This window comes from Lipophrys pholis (genome assembly GCF_963383615.2).
Source record: "Lipophrys pholis genome assembly, chromosome: 14".
Classification (NCBI taxonomy): Eukaryota; Metazoa; Chordata; class Actinopteri; order Blenniiformes; family Blenniidae; genus Lipophrys; species Lipophrys pholis.
Genome location: NC_137633.1, coordinates 17,102,727 through 17,130,688, shown reverse-complemented (window position 1 = coordinate 17,130,688; position 27,962 = coordinate 17,102,727). Strand labels below are relative to the sequence as shown.

Sequence of the window (27,962 nt, the reverse complement as noted above, 5' to 3'; positions counted from 1 at the left end):
GAACTACAAAAAAAAATTGGAATACTACATATAAGGAAAAGGAAGTAAATACAGCTTATAAAGAATTTTTAAATATCTTTAAAATGTTGTATGGTGAAAATTGTCCAGTAGTAAAACATAGAAGGAAGTCAAAGTACTATGATATACCCTGGATGACAAAAGGGCCTCAAAATGAGTTTAAAAAAAGAATACTTTATATACAGAATTTATAAAAAACAGAACTGTACATATAAACTAAACATAAATATAAGAAATATAAAAATAAACTCATTAACATAACCAGAATGTGAATAGTAAATAGGTTCAATCATTATTTTATAATTATTGGACCAAAGCTTGCAGAATAAATAAAGGTAGAAGGGACAAAAAGTAGAAGGGACAAGTTTGACAAGTTTGACTGCTTAAATGTTCATAGTATCATTTACAAAATTATACAGGCGGCTCAATATGCATCGATGATGCATTATAATTTTTTTCCTTTAACAATACCTTCTTGTAATATAACAATGTATTGAGGTCAACTGAAATATCTTCTTTTATTTTATTTCTACAAAAGCATGTGAATATAATATTGTTTTGACAACAAACTGAGAGGCTTGAATCAGTAGTAATTCTAATGGTAGACATAATAAAAAATATTGTGGAAGCTCTTGCAAAGGTGGTGAATAAGCTGCTGCTGACTGCGGAGTCAGTGGTGATTTATTATTGTTGGATTAAAGTGTAGCTTTTGCTACGTCAGCGAAGAAACTGGACAAATGCAACACTGGACAGATTGTCAGTCCATCACAGTATGACAGCCACACACTCTTACATTCAAACCTATAGACACCAATCCACTTAATATTCATGTTTTCAGATTGTGGGTGGACACTGGTGTAACTAGAGAAAAGCTGAAAACTAGAAAGCGTACTAACAAGGACTACATGTTATTAGAAATATAAAACTTATTTTAACCACAAAACAGACTATCACGATTCTGTTTCATTACAGACCTTTTTCTTTTGTTTCTTCACTGCATAAAGACACATTTCAAACTTTTGTATGATTTTATATTTATTTCAAATAATTTTTGGTACAAATCTCAAGGAAAGAAAATACCCATAATTTACACACATTTATGCACCAATAAAACATGTCAAACGCTGTATATGTGAAACATCTACTCAAAGCATGAAGCTGTTAGTAGCAACAAAGTCTAATATCAAATTGAACCCAAATGCCCATCGAAATACACAGTCAGAACAATATGTTTGAACACATTTATATGAGACACACAGTACATGTAGAAAAAAAAACTTTACATAAAGTATTGGCTTGATTAATTGCAATAAAGAAAGAAATGCCTTGTGTGCCTTTTAATGTCTTTCTTTAGCACCATATTGATATGTCAAAGTCTTGTTGGGACTTATTTCCGTCAGGCTTTTCCTCCAGTTTGAAGAGCACTGCTATTCACAGACTTTTTAACTTCTATCCTCATTGATTGACTCTCTGCACGTGACTCCAGCTTCACTCCACTCGATATCCCCAGGGATCCCAGCACAGTCTTTCCCGTCTTCAGGCTCTTGGACATTGGGATGCGGGTCAGCCCTGTGCGAGGTGCCTGGGCATCGTGCCCATTCTGTTGGACAATAGGAACAGGGAGAGTACAGTTTCTCAGGCAGGAGAATAAATAAATAATGTAAAAGGGGCCAAAACCCATTACAGGAATGAAGTAATTCTGAATTTCTAAACAATATGGCTGATCATACGTGTTGTAGTGACTGTGTGAATAAAAGTGTAAATATTTATTCAGTCCCCCACCTCAACTGGGTGAGCTCTTATCCAGACCTCGTTTCAGAGTGCCATTACTGTTGTAAAGCTGTTTTGTGTCAGCCAGAGGGCACTCAACCGTGCATGGCTGTTTGTGAATGTAAACACTCTAACTACTATAAATTACAGCATGCCTGAAGCAGGATGGCAGAATTCCACATCATTACCTCTGCTGCTCAGAGGGCCATGCCTGTCACGCCACCCATTTGAACAAAGGGCACGTTATAAGACCCTCTGAAACCCCAACGGGGTGTTGTTTCGTTTAACAATCCTAACCCCCGTGAGATAGTGGTTTTCAAAACATTTGTTCAAAAACCCTAAAAGAAAATTACTGAAAGTGTGAAAAAGATTCGATGCGTTTACAATTTTTAAAAAAGACAAAAGTACGTGAAATTGAAAATGATATTTAGTTGGAGACATAGAAATCCTAAAAAGTGGACAAACTGACCAAAAGAAGAAACAACTCTACATTTCCATGAAACTTACCGGGGTCTGTGTGGGTCTGGAAGTGGTGGAGGTCACAGGGGAAATGGTTATGCTGCTCATCACTTTGCTCTGTGTGGTCCGGGTAGCAGTGGTGGTGATTTGCCGGGGCGAACGCAAAACTGTCCCAGTCGATAAAGTCATTTCTTTGCTCTCTGTTACAGCAGCCACCGGGCGCACCACCATTTTTGGGTTGTTGCTGTTGCCTAGATGGATGTGGATCTTGTTGTCATCTGTGGTGGTGATGATGCTGGTGTTGTTGGGACCCTTTCTCACAGGCATTGGGACCATCTGCTTCTCAGGCGTGACCTTGAACACAGCCCGGCCCATGGTCATCTCTTGGGGCTCTGGGGAGGCGGACGCTTCAGGCACTACAGCAGTGCTCACTGTCATGATGGAGACCGGGGACAAGGGCCGTCCTGAGGTAGTCGAAGAGGCTCTGCCACTTTCTGGGGACTTGGCTCGAGATATAGTTGTGATGGTGACTGGAGACTTGGCCCTTTCGGGGCCCTGAGGTCCAGTGGGGGCTTTTCGACGATGATTCGGAGCCGAGTAGGTAGGAATGATTGTTATTCTGGATTTTGGTTGTGATGGGTTGGGGCTGAGGGGAGCGGAGCTTGAGAAAACGTCTTCGGTCGTCGGACTGCTGATTTCAAGAGTGGCCATGTTGTTTTGGTGATTTGGTGTTACTCTGATGTGTAAAGGCTGGCCTTGCTTTTGGGACATGGTCAGCTCAGTGGGTATATGATTCCCATTAATGTGCAGAGTCTTTTCCAGATTTGTCTCTTGGTTGGAGCTGTCCTTTTTCCTCATCCAGGGAATCCAGGATTTCTTGATACCCAAGTCGCTGCCGGATGAAGCACAACGCTCAACAGAGCTGTGTTTTTCTGTGGGCTTCTTCAGACATCTCTGTCTGAGGTTGTTCATGATGTGATTCTCTTCCTGGACTGACTTTCTGATGAACCCAGCAGGGGTATCTTCCTCTGATGGCCCATTGGGTGATGCCTCTGTCTGCACTCCAGTGGATGTCACAGCAACATCCACTATCCTCCTTCCATTTAAGCTTGGCCGTAGCGCTCTACTGTGACGTTTTGCTACTTCCAGTTCTTTGGTAAGATGGAAAACTTCAGTGCCCATGTTCTTAGCTTTCTCCTCCTCTTCCAGAAACCTCTGCTGTAGGAGAGAGTAGTCTACTTGGAGCTGAGAAAGTTGGTCTTCTTTGTGCATCAGCTCATGGATCTTCTCCTTGAGGGCGATCACGTCAGCTTGTAGTTCCCTGGTTTTGGCCTCCTCCTTCTTGCATCGTTGTCGGAGGTCTTCCTCCTGGCTTTCCTCCTCTCCCTTCTCAATTGCTTTGTTCCGTGCTATCTGATTCCTCATTTCCTCTACCTGCTGGGAAAGAATGTTGGCTTTGTCCTGCTCAGTCATGAACCTCTTCTCCAACATATCATACTGATCCTCTGTTTTGATCAGATCCCCCTCGAGCACCTCCAGTTGTCTGAGGCGGTTTTTCAGGCGCTCAATTTCAAAGGTCAGCTCCTTCACCTTGTTGTCCTCCTTCTTCATGTGGTCAGACATTTTGGTCAGTTCACATTTGACCGAATTCTTCACAGATAGTTTTTCCGCTTGCTCCAACCCTTCTAGCCTCTTTTTCATCTGACTGACCTTAGAATTAAGATCTTGAGTTTTGTCAATTTCATAAGATAGCTTTGAGCTGAGTTCCCTTTTTTCAAGGGCTAAAATCTCAACTTTGGTTTCCATCTCTGATTTCAATTTCAGAAGCTTTTTGCTTTCTTCTATCAGTTTCTCCGTCACCTCCATAACTTTAGCCTGCTCAGTTTTGACCATCTGACTCAAATCATCTTTTTTCTTCTCATCAGACTTCATTGTTTCAATCAGAGTCTTTCGTTCATCCATCAAAGCAACTGTGAGAGATTTGAGCTTGCTCAGGTCATCCTTAAGACTCAGCTCAGACTTTTCCAACTTGATTTCAGAAGACTCAAGCTCTTTCAGGCGGATCTTGAGAGCCACGACTTCATCGGAGAGCTCTTTGGTCAGGCCCTTCTCTCTCTCCAGAGCCGTATGTAACTGGGCACACTCAGCCTTGCTGACGCTAAATGCGCCCTCAAGTTTTTCTAAGTCCATCATTCTGTTTTGGAGCTTCTCCACTTCCAGCCTGAGGTCTTTACTCTTGCCATCTTCCTCTTGTAGCCTCTTCCTCAGCTCTTTACACTGATTTTCTGTCTTGGTAATTTCCTCATCCTTCCCTTCCATCTCCAGCACACGCTTCCGCAAGTTCTCTAATTCAGCGATCAAGTTGGAGTTTCCGCACTCTCCCTTGCTGATCTTCTCCCTCAGCTCGTGTAGCTCCTCCTCGGATCTCCTCAAGCTTTTGTTTCCTTCTTCTAGTTCCTCCACTTTATGTGTCAGCCCCAGGAGTTTGGCATTAAGTTGACGGTTATGGAGCTCCTGACTGGCCAGCTTGGCACTCATCTCTTCATGCTGCTGAGTGAGCTTGGCAGATTTCTCCTTCAGCTCAGCCTCCAGATTCTGCACCCTGCGGCCGTCTTCCTGAGCACACTCCTTTGCCTCGCTCAGAGCCTGCTCCCGCTGCTGCAGCTGCTGACTCAGCTCTTGAACCTGCTGGCTCTGTTGGTCCATTTGCTCCAGGTGCTGTTGACGCTCGTTGACCAACATCAAGGCAAAGGATTTGAGTTTGACCAGCTCCTCTCGCACCTTGGCCAGGCGTTTGGAGTGCTCGTTCTCTTTCTTTATCTGGTAGGCTTTCTCGTTTTCAAGCAACCGCTTCAGTCTAAAAAGGAACAAAGAAGGACAGAGCATTATTTCAGCGTTTGACTGACCTTAAACTTTAACTGTTCATAGTAGCCATCTTGTCATAGAAATACAAATAAATGCATTAAAAGGATAAACTGCATCGTAGGTAAGTAATCGTGGTAATCAAGAGTCTGTTTGAAAGAATATTCAATGTGGTAATAGCAAACTACAAACATTAAGAATTACAAGATAAAGTTTCATCAACAAATCAAATCAAGTAAATCGCACCATTCTTTTCTTTACAAAAATAACAACAGAGATTGCACTATTCTCAACTTAAGCAACACAAATAAGAAATGAATAAAACCCAGCAAATATTGACAAAGCTACAGCTGAAGTCGGGTTGGAGAGCCTGCTTCCCGCTACTCAGGACAAACAGAGACCCCTCACCAAGCTGTGTTTAATCTCTGCTCCTTTCTATGCTTCTCGTGCCCATTCCCCTCTTCAGCACCAACGAAATGCACGCAGAGCAGAATGCATGCAGTCTCTCCCCCTGTACACACCCAGGACCATTCAAAACCAGTGTTCAACTTGAACAACTTTGCATTGCAAAATGAACCAAATTAGAACACGCGCAAAAGCAGCAGGAACTCTGGTGCAAAACAAAGTCCCGTCACAACGTCCCAGAATCAGACTCCTGTTTGTAAACTTTCGCACAACAGATGCCTAACAAGCAGAAGAGCACCCTTCTTTGCCATTATGCAAAATCCACTGAGAAAACATAACAAAAATCCAGAACCTCATTTCCCGCACTGTCACATTCCAAGCATGTTATCAGGACAATGAAAGGTGAATAAATACCGTTGCGCCGTACCTCCAGTGAGTGATGTCACCTCATCCATAAAAGGCAGGGATGTGTATGAGCCTATGTGTGCTGCTCTGGTTTGGACACTGCGAAGGGGGTGGGACCCCTGCCACAGAAGGAGTGTTTAGTAAAACTCTCCAATGTTTTCTTGAAGCCTGGAAACTTTTGATAGGCTTCATTTCAGGTTTAGTCATTATAATCTTGACATCGGTATTTCAAAGAATGAATAGCGTTCTGTCAAACGTCTCAGGTTGAAGAAAATTGTAGCTCAAATTAAATTACACCTCCATTTTCATTTGAAGTGTACAGGATAAATCTCACCGGTACGGGAGACAGGAGGCTGCTGTAGTTCATCTTGAAGATAAAGTGGATTTGAATGGGGCTCCCTGCAAAGTCTACATGATGAGGAAGCCATATGTGGATGAGTTGTGTGCCTCCCCTGAGGTGAAGAAGAGCTGCCAGGATAGAACCATGACAAAATGTTTACGGAGCTGAACGTCCTGACTATTGTTTGGTCTTTGCTAATTCATATGAGTAGATTTTCACTCCTTGGATTAACTACTACGCTGATTCCTCTCAACAGCTGCTGCTAATGTCAAGTTGCATTAGTAAGCCTGGCCACTGTACAAGAGACGCATCAAGATCGCAGAGCACAGCCCTTAAAATCCATATTCACACAGTCAGGTGTCATTGACGCCTTGGAAATTGGCGTTCTAAAATTACCTGTATGCAAAGGTCAGACTGAGGATGCCAGCGGTAGTTTGGACTGACAGTGAAGTCATCTAAGAACTACTCAGTACTAATAGCGTTGGGAAATTTGTGTTCTTCTCCATTTCAAGTCCGAAGTTTGAGAAAACTTCAGTTTTATTCACATTACATGCAGAGGCAGAGCTTCACTGGGGGAATGGGAGGAAACATACTCAAGCTGGGATTTCATTGGCCTTCTTATGTGTATGATTAGACTATGATGTCCTTGATTTTGAATGTTTTTTGCTATTTAAATAGATAAATTTGCTACACTGTGTGATATTTGACAATGCTAAAATAACACTGCCCTTGTTCTGCATTTTACTCTGCGGAATAGCTAAACTGCACGTTATGGATAATACTGGAAATAAGGGCCACGGCAATCCAAATATTAGTGTTGTCAGCAGAAAAATGAAGAAGTTCTGTTTCATATTTTCAACATAAAACAATTAAGTGAAGCAACAAAAAATATTTCTCTTATTTGCAGCCTTAACTTTTTCTCTTGGGGCCAAAAGTTTATGTCTGCATCAAAAGTTTAGAATTTCTTTGTATTTTCAAAAAAAAAACACACGAGCAAATTCCCTAAGCATTTAGGCAAGTGCAATCTATAAGCCAGTGTCCATTACAGCATGTATTTTTTTCAGGATGGAACAAAATTTTATCCCATGTTTCCCGGGGAATTTGCTCAGAGGCACTGCAGCCCCGAGTCACGAGGAAAAGCACGAGGCGAGAGAATTTCTGTGAAAATGTACAGAAGCGCGCAAGCTGATGTGGCGTCAAAAGAAAGACATCAGAACCAAAGTGAATATCAGAGGCTCGTATGTGAATGTGCATGTGGAAAAAAATGTGACTATATTAGAAATCAGTTCCAGACCTGCGTTTACATTTAGCGCACGTGATTTTAAACCCATCGAGACTCTCTTCAGGAGTGGAAGCTGTTTTTTTCCACCAATGTGCACGCATTCCTCCGTGCCACTTAAAAATGTTAACTTCTTGACATATAAATTGCTTGTTGTCTGCGTGGGCGTTAATAGCTGATGGCAACCACTCAGAAATAGAAATAGCTTCTTCTGTGCCCATCGTCTGCATTCCTGTAGACGTTTGGCACGAGACCTCTGACTTCTCTCTCTTCACTCCCGCCGAGATGGCTGGAGGAGATCAGGTTGGTACAGACGGGACGATGACACGCTACCATCTCGCCGAAGAGAGTGAATGTCAAAACAAAGTGCTGCCAGACATGGAAGACACTGTAGATGCTATTTATGCTTGTTTTTGTGGAGGTGTTGGCACTTACGTTGGCGTGCCATGCCCTGTATGTGTTTATCCACAGCACGCTCACCTTTGAAGCTGGAAGGCTTGTTCTAAAGTTTCGCCCTGAGGGGAAAACCTCAGAATTTGCAACATGCAAAACTTTGGGCTGCAGACAGGAGATGTTTGTTAGTTGGACAGGCTGACGTGAGGAATGAAAACCCTTCAGTTTGTATTTATGTAATTAACAACGGACATTTGATAAGAACTACCTGATAAAGAGGAATACCAACTTCACATCAATAATGTGTGCTGGCATCTATTTAGGAGAAATAATGATAAATTCTACTTGTTTTATTAGAATGCATGTTATTTTTACGAACGAAGTCAAAATAAAAGTTTAACTTGTAAAATGATTGCAAGCAATATATATATAGAATCATGGTCATTGTAAATGCTTCTCAACCGCACGTATTGGAATATATCAAGGTCTGATTTTCAACTCTGGGTTAAGGATAATAATAACCATGATATAAAATTGTGTGCGGTCTGTGGATTATCCGGGAGGCTTCAACAGGCAAATTTGATCCATTTGGCTCTACGGTGACGTCATAGTCTTAACTGAGAATACTAATAAAAGGTCAACTTGTGATATTAATATTGGAATGTTTTGTGGTGATCTGTGGCGGCTCAGCACAGGAACTTAGTCCAGTAAAATTTGTTATATCACTACTTCATTGACCAGGTCTCTCATTTTGGGGGTTTTTACTTTAATTTTAATGGTTCAAGATACCCAGACACCTGCAGATACTTTCAGTTACAACTCCTCCAACCGGGTTTAATGGTAATGCATTTTAAAGACAGATACGGTGTGGTCCTAGTTCAAGAGACTCAAGCTTCATGTTGCTGGTTCTGTCTGCGTATGTATTCTTTTTATGGCGCAAATACTCTGTTATACTATTTCCTGTTTCTGGGTTCCTTCATAGCATTAGGAGAAGAATCAGGGCTCTGCAGGTGTTGACAGAAAAACACCGAGCTCATCCCCCCCATCCTTCAATCTGCTTCAGAGGTTAGAGAGGCCGACCTGCGGCTGAGCCAGAGAACCTGCTGGAAACCACCTGGCATTAAAAAGGAGGTCAGCTCTTTCAAGCATGCAAACCCAGGATCAAGTCGTAGTAAAGTAATCGGTTCAGTTTATGCTCCCAGCTGAACTTCAGGTGTGCCGTTTCACATCATTAAGGATCTTGACTGTAACACGTTCCAGCACCGGCAGCCTGCCTACACAAAGGGCCGTGTCAATCAGTCCGAGCAACACTTTGACCCAATGAGACAGATCAGACACGTTCGATTGGCATTCCTGGTTCTCATCTTGAAGTGGTTGATTAACATAGCTTGTCATAGCTGCATGAGGTGAATTATGTCGAAGGCATTCGCGTCTCCATACGAAAAATTCAAATGCGCTTCGATTCACTCTGGCATATATGAAAATAGTCCAAATAAACTCATCAAGAGTTTACTGGTTGTTTGATTTGTTAAAGTGAGCAGTGTAATGTCAGAATAATAGTGTTACACCCAGGGTGCAAATTGTTACAGATTTTTTTGTTTGTTCTTGTGTCTTTTAAATTATAACTGTCTCTGGTTTCAGGCTCCGTGTCAGATTGCTGCCAATGTGATTCACCAGTGTGCAGCTCTCCGGTGTCTCTGTCTGTGTTCTGCATGTCTGGACTTTCTAACATCATCACTGTCTCCTGTGATCTCAAGGACTTTGTTGTTTATTCCATTTGGATTTTTTGTTTGTTTGCGTTTTCGCGTGTAATATAAAATAATATTACACCAATATCATGAAACACATCCACAACTGGTATGCTCAACACACTGATGAAATCGATCGCCGCCTCACAGTAATCACATTAACGTAAAGTACAACCTTAAATTCACGAATGTAACTCTGAAAGAACACAGGTGGCGTGTGGTTACTTATTCTCACTTGCAAATGTCAGTATGTGTTGGACTTTACAGCTAAAAGATCTGGTTGTGAGCAGCAGTGGAAGAGAGATGGGATGGACTATATATACTACTACTATACTATATATACTATACTATAATAATATAGTACTATAGATAGACTTTTAACCTGTTGCACTCTTTAGAATCTGTTTTCATCGTATTGAACTTACATACTAAAAAATGATGTGTGGTTTAATAAAATAGATATCATATCGTGCTACTTTATATTTTTTATTAGTGAATTCCAGGAATAAGACACACAGAACAGAAACAGAGAATTCAGAGATTACACTCTGCTTTACAACTTCCTAAAGAACCTCCTGTGCTGTCGCGACTCATTAGTTAACATGGCCGAATGCACACATTAACCTGAAAATGAAATTTTGTAATGATTTTATCTCTTTACTAATTCAACCAGATTGAATCTTTAAGTTGCATGAGCTTTGGATTTAATTGTCACTCAAACAAGACTCTCAAAGTCATAATGAGGAGAATCACAATTATCATTTTGCTCCATTTTAAGGAGATGCCTAATTAGTTTGGTGCAAACTCTATAACTTGTACCGATTTAATGGAGACACGTGTCCCTTCTTTGTGAATCCAGCCGGAGGACTTGCTGGAGGCTACAGTCTGTTGTTCAAGTCCCAGCCGCCTCGGCAGTGACGGCAGCGCAGCTGACATGTCTGTGATTTATCTTCTCCAGTCGGTCTCCTGTGTCCTGCAGTAAAGGCTCGGGGAAGAGAGCTGGAGAGCTCCGCCGCTGGGGCGCTGCTACAAATGAACTGTTTGACAGTTCATGAAATGTAGCATATAAGTGATCTCTTGTCTGTTCAACAGATGACTGACTGCCTGCCTTTCTCTCTCGTGTTCAGGAGGAACGGTGAAAAGAGGGGGAAGATATCAGAAACACTTCAAGATGTAAACCAGTACCACAGATTACTTTAGTCTGTATATAATTAACAACTCAAGGCTTTTTTTCTTGTTGGCTTGATACGTATTCGAGCAACTGAAACAACAGAGGTTTGGTTCAATAATAAGTAATAAACCTGTCGGTTAGTTTACAGAGTGAGGCAGCAGATGCGGTGACCTCACTTACATTTCAGTGTTGTAACTGTTAATGATTTTATGCTGCTTGCATAAATCATTCACCAACTGGGTAATGCCAAAAGAAGCTGTGTTACTGCAACATGTTTAGTTTATTCACAACACTGATGTTCGTCATGATTCGTAGCTTTGTGCATTGTGTGAACAAGAGATGAGCTTCCAATAGGACGATTAATGCAGATTATATCTCCATCTCTTAGGGCCATTGTATGAGAGTGACGTTGCAACGGGACTTTTCAATCAGCTGGGCTCATTGACACACTCAAAAGCGAGCTTGTTTCCTCTCGGAGAGGCCTCCACACACACACATGAACACACACACACACACACACACACACACACACACACACACACACACACACACACACACACACACACGCACGCACACTGCATCCAACCTCTCACCCCTCGTCTTTCACGAACCAAGAATCCAGGTCACAACCTCAGCAGTGACTTCATCTCACACATGAAGTCACGTCACATTTGTTCTTGAAAAATGCCCCCTGTTCGTCCTTCACCTGTCTTCCTTCGTGTTCCTCCGCCCAGCGGCTGCGTCCCTCCTCTCTCCCCTGCACCTGATCTCTCTCTTTACCCCAGGAAAGGGCCTGACCTCCTCCTGCTCCTCACACACGCACACACTTTCCACTCGGCCTCGCTGCTCTCCTCCCAGAGCGCCGTGCCGTTCGCTGTCTAACAGAAGTATGCAGGGTTATCACCTCCATGAGTAACACCCCCCCACCCCTCTCTCGCGCCTCACGGGCTTGATGAGGCCATCTTTCACACATTCTCGGGTGTCCATGCATTTCTTCGCAGCACGTTATCCCTGAATGCTCTCACCTCTAATGCTCAATATGTTCCACACTTGTTTTATAAACCGCGCCTATAATGGTGCTATAATTCATGTTTTTACTTCCTGCACCTTGTCTTTCACCACTTTGCTCTGCATCGGTGTTTTCGCCACTTCCTCGCATCGTCTGACCGACTAATTCCAGCTCTTAGGATCATATTAGTGGCAATGACTTTATGTATAGACAGATGGATGTTTGATGCTTTATCTCCAGTTTAGTTAAGGGGTCTGAACCTTTTACAATCCCAGCACATTAAAGCAATTGAACCAACAACATATTTAACCTTCAAAAGTAAGAAAACCTACCTATAAATTCCTTTAAAATTGAGTTTATGCAGCACTTATGTGGAATCACAATTAGCTGATGTCATTATATTCCTGTTTTAACAAAAATAGATAAATAAATGAATGCATAATAAAAGAATCATTGCCCATTAACATCGGACACATGTTTTTTAGGCTGTAGGGAACCAGGTTACATGGAGGCACAGGGCAAACATGCAAACTCACACAGAGCAGCTCACAAACCAAAGACTCAAACTGGCGATATTCTGGCTATTAAAGAAAAAATAAGAACACATAGACTTGTATGTATTGGCCTCCTTCAAAATAAGTACACTTCATAAAAATACTGACCTATTTAAATCTTCAGGAAATGAAACAAGTATCCTTAAAATGAAGAAAATTTGATCTAATTACAACTTCAACTTTTTGCTTTCCTTCTGTGATTTATTTGTGCTTTTTTCAACCAACGAGGCTCATAAATTAAAAAGAAATAAATCACTTGCAGTGAAATGTGCCATGCAATTAATGCCTTTTCTTTTTTAGTTAACAGAATATTAAGATGTTTCATCATTTAATAAAGAATAACAAAATTACAGACAATGTCATTTTGTGAAAGCTGCATGCAAATAGTTTGCACTCTCCTGTTCTCCCTTTATGGACCCTGCTGTGTCAAAAGTGCAGCACTTTATTGCTGCAGCCTTCTCACCTCTCTCGCTCCTGCTCCAGGAGGTTGGTGAAGTCATCGCTCTTGTTCATGTAGTCGACGTGTTTGCGTTTCTCGGTGTCCAGCTCGTGGACGGTGCGACGGTGGCACTTCTCAGCCAGCAGCAGCTGACCCAGCATCCTCCGGTACGTCTCCTTGTGTTTCTCCTGCAGACGCTCCAGCTGAGGGGACACGCAGGGAGCAGGGGACACACGTCCGGGAGTGCTTCTCACATTTCAAGACAACACAAAAGCATTCCCCGGGACAGATGTTTGCCTGCTCACCTCAACCATAGGCTTTTGGTAGACACCGTCATTTTGTGGCTTGGAGTCGGTGATGCAGCTGTCCCTCTGGAGGGCCTGGAGGGCCGAGCCGGGGGCCGCAGAGCCGGGGGCCGCAGAGCCGGGGGCCGCAGAGCCGGGGGCCGCAGAGCCGTACCGCGACTCCAGGGCCTCCGGGGGAGTCTGTTTGGACTTCAGCATACAGATGACATCTTCTCTGGCCTGAGGTTACAGAAATAAGACATGCTACAAGTTCAAGTTCAGGAACCTTTATGTGCCCCTAAGGGGCAATTCCTCCTGCAGCCAGTGACGTTAAGAAGAAAAACAATACAGGGAGCACTAAAACAATTTAGTTTTTGAGTCTAGTAGTTCTGCACCTGGACAAGAAATGCTTTGAACAGACTGTGACTTGTAATTTCCTTCATTTGAATCCCGCTAACATTGGTTTTAAAGCTTAATCCCACATTTGCTGTATTTTTCATCTTAAACTGCCATTTCCAACCACAAGATAGAGCTATTGTGCAAAAATTGCAGCTCAACTATAAGACGAGCCACCTGGCAGAAGACCGTTCATCTCATTCTGAGTTTTCCTCCGGCTGTAACTGCATCCATACTCCACACATCGCTTTCTGCACAACATCAAACCCACCTGAACCTCGCCCTCCATGATCCCCAGCAGTTTGAGCAGATCCCCTTTGGGCAGATCCATGATGTTCCCTCTTTTCTCTCCAGCTTCAGTGGTGTCCAGCAGCAGCAGCTTCTCTTTGTCCGAAATCACCTCACCTTCCTCCTGCTGAACTTTGACCTTCAGGCTCTTCACGTCCTCCTCTGGGCTGATTTCATGGTCGCCCTGAGGAACGCCAAGCACGCCATTGGCTGGGCTCTCCACGCCGCTGCTTTTCGACCTCATATTACCTGGAACAAGAATGCAAGAAATATATATATTTTTTTTTTTTATGAAATTAAAAGCAGTTTATTTCAATGTTGTTCTCTGTCTCACAACATTCTTAAGATTGTGCATTCATATGGTCAGAATTTACAGAGTTTTTTTTATGACTTTGGCCTGGACTACCTTTCCTATCATAAATCCCCTCTCACAGTGCTGTTGACCCACTTTTACTCAATGAGATGCAAACTTGTGCGAATGCAAACACGCTGCACACATTACAGCTGGACAACACTGGTCTGTATCAGCAATGCTGGAGTAAATATCCATAATTACTCAGACTGTGTGTGTGTGTGTGTGTGTGTGTGTGTGTGTGTGTGTGTGTGTGTGTGTGTGTGTGTGTGTGTGTGTGTGTGTGTGTGGCCGCCTGTGCTCTCCTGATTTTCCTGCTTTCACACACGGATTATGTATCCCATGCTGAGTGTTGATGGTCTGGAAGTACATTTGTGGCCCTCATGGGTGCTGGAGCCCACTCTGCTGACAGTAAAAGTTGGAGTTAAACATTTTATCCAGATCCGTAAGATAAATCCATTGACGACGGACCCTTAAAATTAATTTCGCTACATTAATCTCTTGAAAAGATTGATGTAGCAAAACAGGATTTGCGTTAATACAAATCTCCTTGAGGCGTAGCAAGTTTATTTTGCAACCCTGATCATTTTAACACATTGCAGGGTGAATAAATGCAATTCACTCAAGTGTGCAATGCACTATAAATCAGTTACTCCCAAATTGTTTTTGTCTCACGTCCCCCCCCCCCTCCCTTTTCATAGGTCTTGTTCCAGATGAGTGGTTTATAGGAGCGGGCCAACTTCCAGTCAGCCAATCAGAGGTGGTGCTTAATGTTAAATTCCCTTCCCCAAAGATGGAATTCAGGTTTAGAATCAAGTGACAAAATTATTTATCCATCCATCCACCCATCCATTGACCCGTTCATTGTCTTTACATCTAAACCAGGCTTGAAGCTGGAGCCAGTCCCAGCGAACACATGGCAAAAAGATAGTGCACATTCTGGATAGGTCAAAAGTACACATTCTTCCTTTTAGTATTTATGAATTGTCAGAATGAGACTTTGTGAAACTTAATTAATACTAATGACTCTCTATTTTAGTCAAAATGACTGAAAAGTTCAGCTTTTGGGATAATATCTCTGAGATTAGACCAATTATTAAAATCACTTTCGTGGACTGTACATGAATGCAATCATTTTTGTAGTTTGTAGATTTAATGTTATTATCTTATCCATTTACACTTAAATCAGACTTAACATCCCTGTTTTCAAATTTATAAATAAAATGGACAGATACGTGTCTTAAAATGGACCAAGATGAGTTTTGATTGAAAAAGATTAAACTTCCGCTAAATATCGAAAGATGCTTTGTGTCTTCAGGACAAATGTTTACCTCTTATTGACTGACCCCAAGTGTGTTACATGACTGCTCACATGTGGATTTAAGCCCCCTGAAGACAGCCTTGAGAGACTGAGCAAGTGCACTCCGTGTGATTGATTTCAGATATTACGTCAACATCTCTTTTTAATTACAAACAGGAAAACGCCTCTGAGCCATGAAAATCCCCCTCTTTAAAGGGACCCGGTGATGTCAGAGAGACTGACCTCCGAAACATGTGTTGAGACATCTTAAATAAGCTCGCCAAGCTGCTGTGAGCAGGATCGATGCAACAGCATTCGTCTGAGTGAATGAAGCAACTTAACCAAGAAGATGGATGCAAAGTCTTTTTTTTGGTTGCAGATTTGACCTTATGCTGTTTTTTTTATATTTTAAAAGATTGTTTTTAAAAGTTGTTGCATCTGAAAAGTAAAAAAAAACAAAATTGTTTTTATAGTTATCCTGCAACGGTTGTAACTGTTCCGCTTATGTTTTGAACGAAAGCTTCTTTGCCATTGTGATTTAGAAAGCTTTATAAAGTAATGAGGAATTAAGCTGCTGAAATACTAACTAATGAAGTCTACCAAAGATTCCGGCTCCCCCCCAAAAAAATTAAAATCCTCTTCTCCTGTAAGAGTAGCCAGAGAGGTTAAGACTGCAGGGAGAAGTAATGATGCATGAACTCAAACTCTTTGAATCCCACCTGTTTCCAGGAAAAACACACAAGACTGGGAAGACTGCAAGATAACAGTGACCACAGCTCTTGGTTCAAAGGGGGGGAAGAAAAAAAACCCCCAACACATTAAGTCCGTTCTTTATCTTAATTCTGGGAGTTCAGTGAGTGCATGCTGGCTCCAAGGAGATCTTCTTCTCCTTAACTGAGATGAATTGCAGTGCCTTCTTTCCTGTCCATAACTATTAGTTTCAGCTGTGGGCTTCAAATCAATGAGCTCACGGCAGTGTACACAAGCGCTGGCAGTGTTCATGCCACCATTCAAAACAGTGCCAGGGAGTTTGAAAGATGCCCGGAGGTGGAGGGCACCGTGACGCCCACCGCCGAGGGCATGAGAGCCATAAAATATAGAAACATGAGTAGTAAAGTACCTGCGACAAAATGATCAACGCTGGAGTTGGTGACCTGGCGGTTTATTTTTAAATGTCTGGACCGGTGCCATGAATGTGCAGCGGAGCTACTGTAAAGGCTCATCTCATTTCACAGTGTCACTCCAGTTCAACTGCGCAAGCAGAGGCCAGTGTTTTCAGTTACGGCTGATGGTAAAGACGGGGAGAAGTTACAGCTTTTCCAATAATGCACAATAAAGTAAAAAAAGTCAGGCCAAGTCCATCAGCAGTTTTTTAAAGCCATATCTTATCTATTCACTTAACACAGGGACAGCCTTCACTATAATATTGAGCTGTGAATACACACGCCACTCAGATTGTTTTACTGGCTGGTTTCTTTGTGTGTGTGTGTGTTGTTGTTTTTTTCAATTTACCTTATATATTTAAGGCATATATTCCACTGTAAACGGACAGCGGCATACTTTCACCTTGTGAGGTTAACATGATAAGCCCGCGCAGGCATTTTCACATTACTGATCAGCAACATGAGCATTACAGGCACATTGTCCGATAATCATCTCAACTTTTAGATCCTGTTGAGTCTCCAATCACTTTGTTTAGCTGCTCTGACTTGTGAGAAAACTTGTGAGCTCTTTTCCACCGTGACAAGCAGGGATTAGTACGTTTTTGAGTTCTGGAGACGAGAGTCTGTTCATATATAGAAGCTGAATGTGGAGAACAAAAAAAAAGAAAAAAAGAAAAGATTCCCCTGTCACCAACAATTTCCCCTGCTCCTGGTTTAACCCAGAGATAGAGGAATGTACTCTTATAGCAAGAGGGAGGCTTATCAATGGCATGACAATATGTGAGAGTGTGGATATGAGTGGTCCTTTATCTGGTAGCCACAACAATCCAGTTACTACATCCTTCTGCCTGAAACTGTGGGCTGATCTCATGATCTCTCCTTTCATCGAGTCCATCTGGACAGTTTGATAGAGGATTTAAATGCTGGAAACCCAGCCTGGCTTGTTTTGTCTGTTACATGTTTTAACTATAATAATCAAATATTGAATTTACTGGAATTAAACTGCCTTAAGATCTTGATTTTCAGGTTCAAATGAGTTGTACAAGAATGGCTATCCCATGCTAGTACAGCTTATTGCATAAACTAAAGCAGCATAAGAAAAAAAACAACTATATGGTACTTGTGAAATGGTCAAATGTCAGGTCCGCGTTTTAAATTTAGAGCTGTTGGAGTTACCAGTTTGGCTTAAAAGATGCCAAAAAGCCATACAGAGGTGGTGTTTGACAAAACCCAACGTCTGTCGATCATCAAAGCCCATCAATGACAAGCCTTTGTCGTCAAAAGGTTGCCTCTACCGTTTGATCCTCCACGGCCGCGCCAGAAAAAAAACAAAAGGGGGATTCCTGAGCCAGGCAGCTCCTCGTTCCAGACTGGCATGCAGCATTCTCAGTTGTCTATCTGGAGAATAAAGCAGAGCTTGCAGACAATAAGTCTTCCGTCAGAGGGCCACGTGAAGCAGTCACAACGCCAGCACGTATTCAAGGCATCTGAACCATCAGGGCAACTGATTGCCCGGCATCTGATGCCTCATTCTGGTATGAGAGTGTGGCCCAACACCTGACAAGACCCCAGTCAAGGCCTGAGCCTAAATTTAAAATGGGACCCCCAAATCTATCCTAAGGTTTGGGCAAGTTCAGCTGTCACATATATGAGTATTTATAGGCCCCAGTAACACACATGCCTCCATCCTACAGAGAAAAAAAGAGGCTATAACAGTTTCTGTGGTCAGCTGATACCACTGATGTACACAACATATTATCATATTACATTTACTGAGAGCGTGTTTATTACAAAATACAGTTTTGTTGCTTGAGAGGATAAACACGCTAATTATAGAAAATGCTATGTTTCAGTGTTTTGTATCGTTATTAATTCATTATCTCTTCATGTTAAGTAGTTGATCAGTAAGTGAAACACAAAGTTTTAGTTCCTTAGTACAAATATGTACTGAAATAAAATGTGTTTAATTTTGAAGTCATTGGATTTCATCATTCAAATTCAAAACTGTGATTGAAAAAATGAAATGTATCACAATAAATGTAGTTAGATGAACCCAAGCAGCTTTTGTGGAGCTGTGCATGCCTGTGTATGCAGGGATTTCCTTCCGCAGTCCAAATGCATGTGTATTAGGTAAACCGCTGCCTCGAAGTTGACTGCAGATATGGATTTGGTGTCTGGTCTCGCTGCATTTGCCCTTTGATCGACTGGTTACTTATCCAAGCTGTACCCTGCCTTCACCCACTGCTAACCAGTGTTGTCACAGATTACTGATTACTAATTACTACTTTAAAAAGAAACTTGGTTACTTGACAATAACTTGTTTTTAAAAATAACAACGTTGGAATACAAGTAACTTTTTAGTTGCTTTCAGTGGCTGCCGACAACACCCCCCACCGTCTCAAACCCTGAAAAAAGGGGCGGGGCTTCCTGCCAATTTAAATCTTTTCACTCAGGAAAATTACAAAAACAGTGTAACATCTCTGCAGTTGTGTTCTTGTTGCAATGATATGCTTTTATGATTATGTTTGTTAGTTACTATTCTTTTGTGTCACCTGAACACACCATTAGAGCGAGCTGGTCTGTGATTGGCTGAGAGTGGAGAAGGGGGCGGGTCAGGTGAGCTTGCGTTTGGAGGAGAACGGAGCAGCGCCGGTCCTGTTTTATAACAATGATGGCGCCAACCTCCTACCACTGTAAGTTGGCTGAAGTAGTACAGAAGCTTGAGGAATGGACTTTATGAAGTCCTGGTAAAAGTGTAAAATGTGAATTAGTAAGTGTACGAGCTTCTGACTGTAAGGTCAAGGGTTCAAAACCTCAGACCAAGAAATTAAGATAGAGATTGTAAGAGGGCACTTATCCCCACTGTCATCACCGCCACTGTGGGCCCTAGAGTAAGACCCTTAAACCCAGAAGCATATGTGGTTAATGTTGTCTATGAATAGAACGGATAAAAAGCAGAGGAATGATCTAATATCTGATATCCAATCTGAAGAGATTCCACTTGTGTATGCAGGATTAAAGCTGATAGCACCTAATCCGAGTCTCGCCGCCCTGCACTTCCCTCTGAAGCAGCAGCCCGTAACATGGCCGTGCTTGTCTGTGACGCTCCGAATAGAAAGAAAAAGCGAGAAAGGCGAGAGGTCTGGAGATAAAAGTCTGGCGTGCAGCCACATTCATTTGCCCAAGATGAAGGATGAGAACAGCAGCTGCGAATAACGCCGCAGCACGCTATAAAAATATGATTTGTTTGATTGAGCGCATTTTGATATATTCGCACCGCGGACCTGTTGAGACCAAACAAGGAGTGGGAAATGTTCTTTGCATGCAAGCGTTTGGCAGCTCGGCCAAACAGAGGACACTGATAAAAATGCTTGGACGTGATAAAAAAATCACACGGACGGGGAGAACGCGCGGGGCCGCCAAGATACGGCCAAACGTAACTTAAAGCTGCGATTTGGAGGTGTTGTAGAGAATTAAAAGCTACAAAGCAGAAGACCAGTTCAGATGGGTTATGACCTCTGGGGTGGAACTTTAAATGACATTTCCAGGGATAAAAAAAAAAAAAAAGTAACTGCCACTCGAAAATCTTTTATCTGGTAAAAACCAATTTACATATTAGAGTCATTCAAGTTCAAAAGGCCAAATTGATCTCGATGCATTCGCTCAAGTCCCTCTGTGCCCACCGTTTTCACCTGGTGTTACACTGAAACTTATTATTTTGCCATTTTCACTTGTCTAAATTAAACTCCAAGTATGGTTTAAGAAACTGTTGATAGTTTTTCCTCTCTAGTTATTTTTTTTATTATTATTTACTATAAAAAGTGAATAATCCTGCAGGGAAAAGGCATCCCCATGATGCCCACCAAGAACCATCGATTGTTTCCTAAAATTCTGATGATTTTGCTTTTTTTTTAGTGCAAGAACCTCAAAAATTTGCAATTTCCAACAAAATCAAAAGAAAAAAAAAAGCATGACATTTCTTGATTAAAAATATCAATATGAAATCTGAGACATTGTGATGCAGACAAAACTGTTGCTGCTCATTTCTGGAGGCATTTTTTCATACTTCCAAGTTCTTTTCCCAGTAATAATGTCGCTTGTGTTCAGTGCTCAAAACCCATGGTCTCGGAGAAACAGCGCAACTCCCGGCGGACAAATTATGAATAGGAGTTAGATTTATTAAAAGCGGCGAGTCTCGGGGGGTCGCGGGTTCGTGTCCACCAATTTATCATGAACAAACTCATACGGTAGAGAACGTGAGTCACTTCAACAAGGTCAATGTTATTTATGGAGAAAGTAAGTAAAAAAATGACGGAACAATTGGCAGTAAATCAGCAATCCAGGAGCAGGATGAGACCCCCTAAAAGCCGCCGTTACTCAGCCCAGGTCTACTCGATCAGACTCTCCAACAAAGACAAACACTTTAACTCGGCCTGGCGGGTGTGAAGAGGCAGAGACCATCACACTTCTTACACTTCTCATGGAGCGATTGGCGTCCGTTAATACCACAAAGCAACGATTACTCTCATGCTGCCATGCTGTACTGCAGAAAAAGTGTCAGCAGAGGTGGTGGGTTTCATCTTGTAGTATTTTCCTGATGTCACATTAACTTGATCCTCTCACTGGAGCCCGCTGGAGCTTCAGCAGTTAGTGTTTCACTAATGAGCCGGCTCAGGGGACTGCGAGCAGTCCTCCACGTATCAAACTTGGCATCGGGGCAAACGCTCTTTGCCCTCGGAAAACAACAAGGCAGATGCAGCTCCTGAGTCAATCACTCATAAAAGAAGACGTCTTTAGGACAGCTGCGCTGGTGGGCGTTTGTTAAATATTCACCTGAATCCTTAACGAACCCGTTTAATTCCAGGGAGGCAATAGAAAACCCTCACGGGCTGAATCGTGCATCGTGAAGACTGTTATGTGTCTGCGAGAGACAGTCAAGCAACCGCAGTGCATGTGGATCGGTTGCAGCTGCTGGACTGTGACTCCCTTCCATCTGTCCTGATTTGTTGAATAAAGATATTAAAAGGAGCTCGAGCTCATCAATTAGGGCCTGAACGTATGAGGTCGTACCACCGGTTCTCAGTGCCGCTGGCAGTTGAGCCACTCTGCTAGGATCATCTGTATACCAACACCACCCAATCAAGCAGTGGAGTTTTCCAGGCCAGAGGAATGAGTGGATATCATCTTTACAGCATAAAGATCAAGGAAGGGATCAAGTTCTGCCTCGTCCATGAATAGAAACAAGAAGGCAACATATGGATGAGCCCAGATGAGAGTGTAGTGTGAGAAAAAAGTATTTTTTCCTCTCTAATATGTCTGCTATAATTAAAACCTTTCGATATCTCGCCTACATCTACAGCGGCGAGACGATGAATTACAAAATAAAAGTTCCTGTTTATTAGGAAAGGATTAGTCCTTCTACAGCCAAATGATCTTCTAGACATGATGCAAATAAATATAATAGACAAATTATATATTCATTAGTTACAGCGGCGGAAACCAGTAAAGTAGATAAAGCAGATCTAGTTGATGTTGCCATCAAAAATAAAGGAAATCATTTATATCACGCAAAAGGATTATTTTGATAGGTCCGATCAGTAGTATTTATATATCTACTGTTTTAATTATTCATTGATTACAAAAAGCACAATCATGGCCGTGACCATGACATCTGTCGGTGTTCCAAAAAACAGATTTGATCTTTTAGTTGAAGTAAAATGTTTTGATATTTGAACAGTTCAAATCAGTTAAAGATTGCAGGAGATTTGGATCACTGATACAATAAAAAGAGCTGAAGTCAAGATTGTGCTTTTCTTATTTCTTGGTTTATTTTGAGTTTGTGGTGTGCACCTGGAGGGAGGTTCTCCCAACCAGAATGGAGGGTGTGTGTCGGTGAGGTGTGGGGGTGTGTCGGTGACGGGGAGGTGGTACAACAGGGAGTGCGGTGATGCAGGCAAAAAAGTTTGACCGGTGAACTCGACGCCTTCATCTGTCTTTCTCGGCCTCCACAAGTTTTCAGTTTGCAAAAGAAGATGAGAAGAACTGGAGTACGCGGGTGTGGCAGAGAGGAAGATTCCCATCAGGTACTTGATTAAAGGAGGAGCCTGAATAAAGAGCAGTTTTGCGTGTCTGAAGCGTGGTGTTTTGGGTTTGTTTTGAGTTTAATTAATAAAGTATGGTGATTGGAAGTTCCGTCTCCGTGTCTCTGTAGGAGAACCCAATGGTGGCTTGTGCTACTGCCACAACGGGGGAAACCCAAAGCCACAAATAATGAGCATCAACTCAGCCATCTCTGAGCAGTTAATCAAAGTCCGTCTTTTACCTGGGAGGTTGAGGTCCACGGAGGAACCGCTGTTGGGATTAATATTGGAAAACAGGGAGGACAAGAGCCTCACTGGGTTTTGCAACTGAAGATGAAGGCCACAGATCCGCTCTCACGAAAACACTTCCAGAGCGCTCGACCAGCAGAGCCAGATTTCTTCGTTTAGCTTGTCTTCAATATTGAAAACAGCAATGTCTTTATCCACCAGGTTGTCCACCCGCAGGTTCCGCAGAGAAGGCCGCATCTTTCTCACTGTGTTGAAAGCGGCCTTGCTGACGGCTTTAAAGCCTTTGGGCCAGATGTCGTCCACCTCGACATCATCCGAGAGATCCACTAAATGGGAATCTTGGGGGGGTCATACTGTTTTTCGGCTTCTCCTGGGAGTTTCAAAGGCAAATCGGCAACACAGGAGCCCACAAGATTATTCCAAGTCACGGAATCATGGAAAGGTTCCCTTAATGTTCAACCAAAACGAGGTCCACAGTTCTTCCATGGTGACGGTTTGTTTCTGGCAGATGGTGAAACGTGCAAATTTCCTTTGAAAATATGTGCGAACCCGACCGTTAGACAAGTTTGGAAAACCTTCAGTGTGGAGTTCTTCTTCTTCGTCGTCTTCTTTTTAGGTTTAATAGAGAGTTGTTCGATATGTTGCAACTGGCAATAACAGAATTGTCAAGTGAAACAATTTGCAAGTTAAAGATCCTGCTGTGTTGTTTATATATATATTTTTTAAAAACAGTTTGTAAATGAAGATGAGGAAAAACTGGCATACGCGGCTGAATTATAAAAATAGAATTTTTCAGTGTTTACCTTTTGCAGCATGAAAATACAGTATAAAATGTCCGGTGGTCATAACTCACAATAACACACAAGTCACAGCATGGCAAACTCTGTAGCGCCGAGTGACAAACCCGTTAATACTTTTAGTGGGTGCAGTTATGCCCCGACAGAGTTTCTCGACAATGACATCATCAGCAGGTGGATGGAGTTTCTGTCGTCATCCCACAGCGGCTCACTGGGAGTGTCAAGATTCTGGGATGGGTGGGAAAATGGTCAGATTTGTCCATAAAATGTACCTTTATATATATTTCGCACTTTTTGAACCTCACGAGTGACTCCACTCCTTCTAACGTTAACAACCGGCACGAGCTAATTAACTGCCGCCTGTTTATAGCCGGCGTTGCTTTACCGTGTCGCTCCCCTGCGTATCGGATGATGCGGAGAAGATCTTGGGTTGCTATGGAGTTTAGGGGACTTATTTTTAAACGAGAGGGGTAGCGTGAGTTATAAGTGCCACTGTTCTGCGAAACATCCAAATGTGTCTAAACTGCATTTTTGGAATTCAAGACCAGAGGCCCTTATACGAGCGGAGCTGCGCATGTGTCGGTGGCAGCTGTTGTTGAGACCCTCCAGACCTATGGGGAGGACGCCCCGCCACTGACGGCAGCCAGCTCCACCCTCCCTGAACCGTCGCGCCACACAGACGTATGCTGAGACACAAAAAATATGGAATGGATGAGGCGTGTGGGAAACGATGCACGCAAACACAACGTGCATGTGAATCTTCAGTCGGCTAAAGTCCCCATGCGTGACTGCATGGCCTTTGAAAATGACATCTCCACATTTTTGTTGTAAAAAGTGATGCAGAACAAACCTGATGTTGTGAAGCATCTACGACTGAGCCGCTAAAAACTTGGTTGTTTTATGATTTATTTCAAAACTTAGAACATACAAGCTCAACTTTTGAGCACTTTTTACAATTTTTTGTGTGATAATTCATGTTATTTTGGGAAATATCATCTTGAAATACTGTATTTTCATGACTTATGAGCTAAAACTCACAGGAATACATAGAAAAAAAAAAGCATTAAACATTTCATATTAACATAATCAATGTAAAATATATCTAAGTTTCACACTTTGAATGGAAAAAACTTTGTTTTAAACATGCATATGAACTTATTACTGACATTGTACTGCACAAGTTTGCAGAAATAAGTTGGTTTTTTTTTGTTTTGATTTTTTTAAATTGAAACCACCTTGAAGAAGTGAACATTTCAGTAAATATATATAATATGGATATTGCAATAGTGTTTGACACTTTTGCCTCACATCCAGAACATCTCTGGGAGTTTGCATGTTCCCTTTGTGTATATTTGGGCTCCAGTTTCTTCCCACGGCCCAAAAACACGTGACTCTAACATCTCCACTCAGTCCACATTAGAACTGTGCTGTGGATGATGGATGCCTCTTTTAATTCACTCGCTCACCAAGCCACATTATGATGCTTTGGTGTGAGCGGGCCAGTTCCAAACAAAGACAGATCACAGTTTTATCTCAGTCCCATGGCAGGGCTCTAACATCACGGCACATCTCACAGCTCAGCTATCTCACCTTCAGCGTGAGTAACGACTCAAGTGACATAGAGCTATAGTAATGTCATGATGTAAGCCGGCGACACATTTAGTGCATCTCAAATCAATGCTGCTCTGGCGAAACGCCTGAGCTCAACGGCCTGGTATCAGTTTAAACAGGGGCCGCATTATTGATTTACAGTAAAACTGATTCATTTACAAGCTTGTGCTGATAAAAACCCAGGCAACATTTACAGATCTTTCTTCTTTTTTTTATTTTTTTTTTGAATGTCCATTTGGTTGATTGAACTTCTCAGGACATGAGCAGAAGTTCACCCAGATCAGAGGTCTGCGACCATTGACACTATATTAGATGTTTTTTGGCCACTTTAACAGATTAATCGTTCAAAGTTTCATATGGTTTTCTTAAAACTTAATATATTACCAGACCAGAACATCATGTTGCATTTATAGAATTTAGGAGTAACATTTAAGAACAGTGGACATTTTATATTTATATATACTGTATATATATAAAACAATTTTAAGCTCTTTTAGCAGTTTATCATATATATTTTAGTAATACCCACAAAATAAGTAATTTTTGTCCATTCAATTATATTTTAGGATTTTAGAAACATTCTACTTTCACAGCCTTTTCTTTATTTGGATTTATCCATGGTTAAGTTACTCAGAGTGAGGTTGGATACTCAACAGTTATCACCTGCAGTGACTTAACATGTTTTAGTAAAACCCATTCTTTCCTTTGGGTGTATATCTGTCTCATTTATTTGTGAAATTAGAAGATTATATATACATAATTGAGTGAAAGGCTACCGGAAATCACTATAAAAGTGCTAAAGAGGTGCCAGAATAATGAATCTCAATCTAGAACAAGCATAGAAAAGATAATGAGCAAACTCTGTGCAGCAGCTCTCTTTGTTTTCAGCCTGTGGTGATATGAGTAGTTACACAGAGGCTGCGCTGGCCGGAGCGAGGTTGTTGAGAGGCTGGCCTCTGGACAACTCCTGTACAAGATCCTTGACAGTTAAGCCCCACCTGACTAACTTCCCCGCACAGGGAGGGAAGCTCCATTTCAAATTTTCTTTTCACCTCGCCGAGACAAGGCGCCTTGACACACAGCGACTCCCCGGAGCCGTGTGTCTCCTCCGAAACCCTCTGATGACTTCATGCGGATGAAATGGAATTCATTTTGGCGTCACTGCAAGCCATAAATATTCAAGTTGAAAGATGTCATCCTGCTGCAGCCTGTCAAAGCCGACGCTTCGTACTGTTAAGCAGTGTTGTGAGTGTGTATGTCTGCGCCGAGCTCCACAGGGAGACTTTGGGGGCAAAGGTCGTGGGTGTGTATTATACGAGTGCATCTCACTGCTGCACATGATCTGATCACTCCTCGAGCACCTGCGTTTGTAAAATCTCAGAGAACCACCGCTCTGTGTTGTCTGGGGTAGGCGGTGGGCTTCTCGTCCCACTCGCTGAAATTCTTTGCACTAAAAGGACTCATTCACGGAAGCGACATAACATGCAATTCATTGAGAAATGTTTGATTCATGACTCCCCTCTTCTCTGTCACAATGCCAAGGCTGTACGGCTCCTAACAGCCCCCCCCCCCCCCCCCCCGAGAGCGGTCACTTGTCTCTGTGCGGAGTAATTCATGCAAAATGTAGAAATCCAAATGATCTGAATGGCTGAAGAAGTGAGCAGAATTAATTACTGGCTCGGGGGAAGAGTTGTTCCATTCATACGGCGCAGATCCAGCCTCAGATGAAGCTGAAAGAGAGCAGATTCCTCTCGAACAGTCCTTTTTATTGGTGTCATGAAACTGATGACAGCGAAGTGGCAGCGCCTGTACCTCGACCGCTTCGCAGGTTTCAGGGTGAAAGCAGAACACCTGATGAAGCTGGTGGCGTTTGACTGCTTACCCCGCACGGGAGCAGATCCAACTTTTTCTTTTCACATGGATGAAGGTAAAAGAAGTTGACTTACTTGCTGCTGGGATGTCCCCAGGTTTGGGAAATTTGTACGACGGGTAATCCTAAAAAAAAAAAAAAGAATAGGAAAGTGACAAAAGGAGTAAAGTGTCCTTGTATATCCTTGGGCTTGTGTTGTCCACTTGTGGTGTCTTCTACTGAGTGGTGGCAAGAGCCATCTCAAGCTATTCTCTCTCTCTCTCTCTCTCTTTCTGGTCAAGAAGGGAATGAAAGAGAGCAGTAACAGCTCTGCTGTAACTTCCCTTTCTCTTTCTCTCTCTCTCTCCCTCCCTCTTTCACTCCCACAGCCTCCTCCAGCCAGTTCTGTTGCATACAGCAATCTAACACACACCTCCCGTTGGCTTCCCCTCCTCCCCGGTCAAAAAAGCCAGAAGATGAGTGTGTGTGAGAGAGAAAGTTGGTTCATGACTGGAGAAGACAGCCAGCCTGTCTTTTCCCCTCGCAGCATTTGAAAAGGTGGGGGAAGAAAAAAAAAAAAAAAGAAAGAAAACGAGCAGAGGTGCAGTGTGATGTCTTTTTGTCGCAGGGCCAGATCTTTTCACATCCTCCATCCCCCCCCCACCACCACCACCACTTCAGAGTCACACGGGCTAAAAGTATAGCTCTATATTTAGCTCGTCCGCTCTTGCCAACTCGGAC

At 42.5% G+C, this 27,962-nt stretch overlaps 1 protein-coding gene across 1 annotated transcript; it reads right to left on the bottom strand.

The window, feature by feature from the left end:
• Positions 1–1,059: 1,059 nt before the first annotated feature.
• LOC308119427 (filamin-A-interacting protein 1-like) lies at positions 1,060–27,544 on the bottom strand. Its single transcript, XM_080479430.1, has 6 exons — positions 27,319–27,544; positions 13,804–14,069; positions 13,158–13,376; positions 12,877–13,055; positions 2,296–5,104; positions 1,060–1,618 (listed from the first exon to the last, which is right to left on the bottom strand). The coding sequence occupies exons 2-6, from the start codon at positions 14,062–14,064 to the stop codon at positions 1,415–1,417; spliced, it is 3,672 nt and encodes a 1,223-aa protein (XP_080335556.1). The 5' UTR covers positions 14,065–14,069; positions 27,319–27,544; the 3' UTR covers positions 1,060–1,414.
• Between the last annotated feature and the right edge of the window lie 418 nt (positions 27,545–27,962).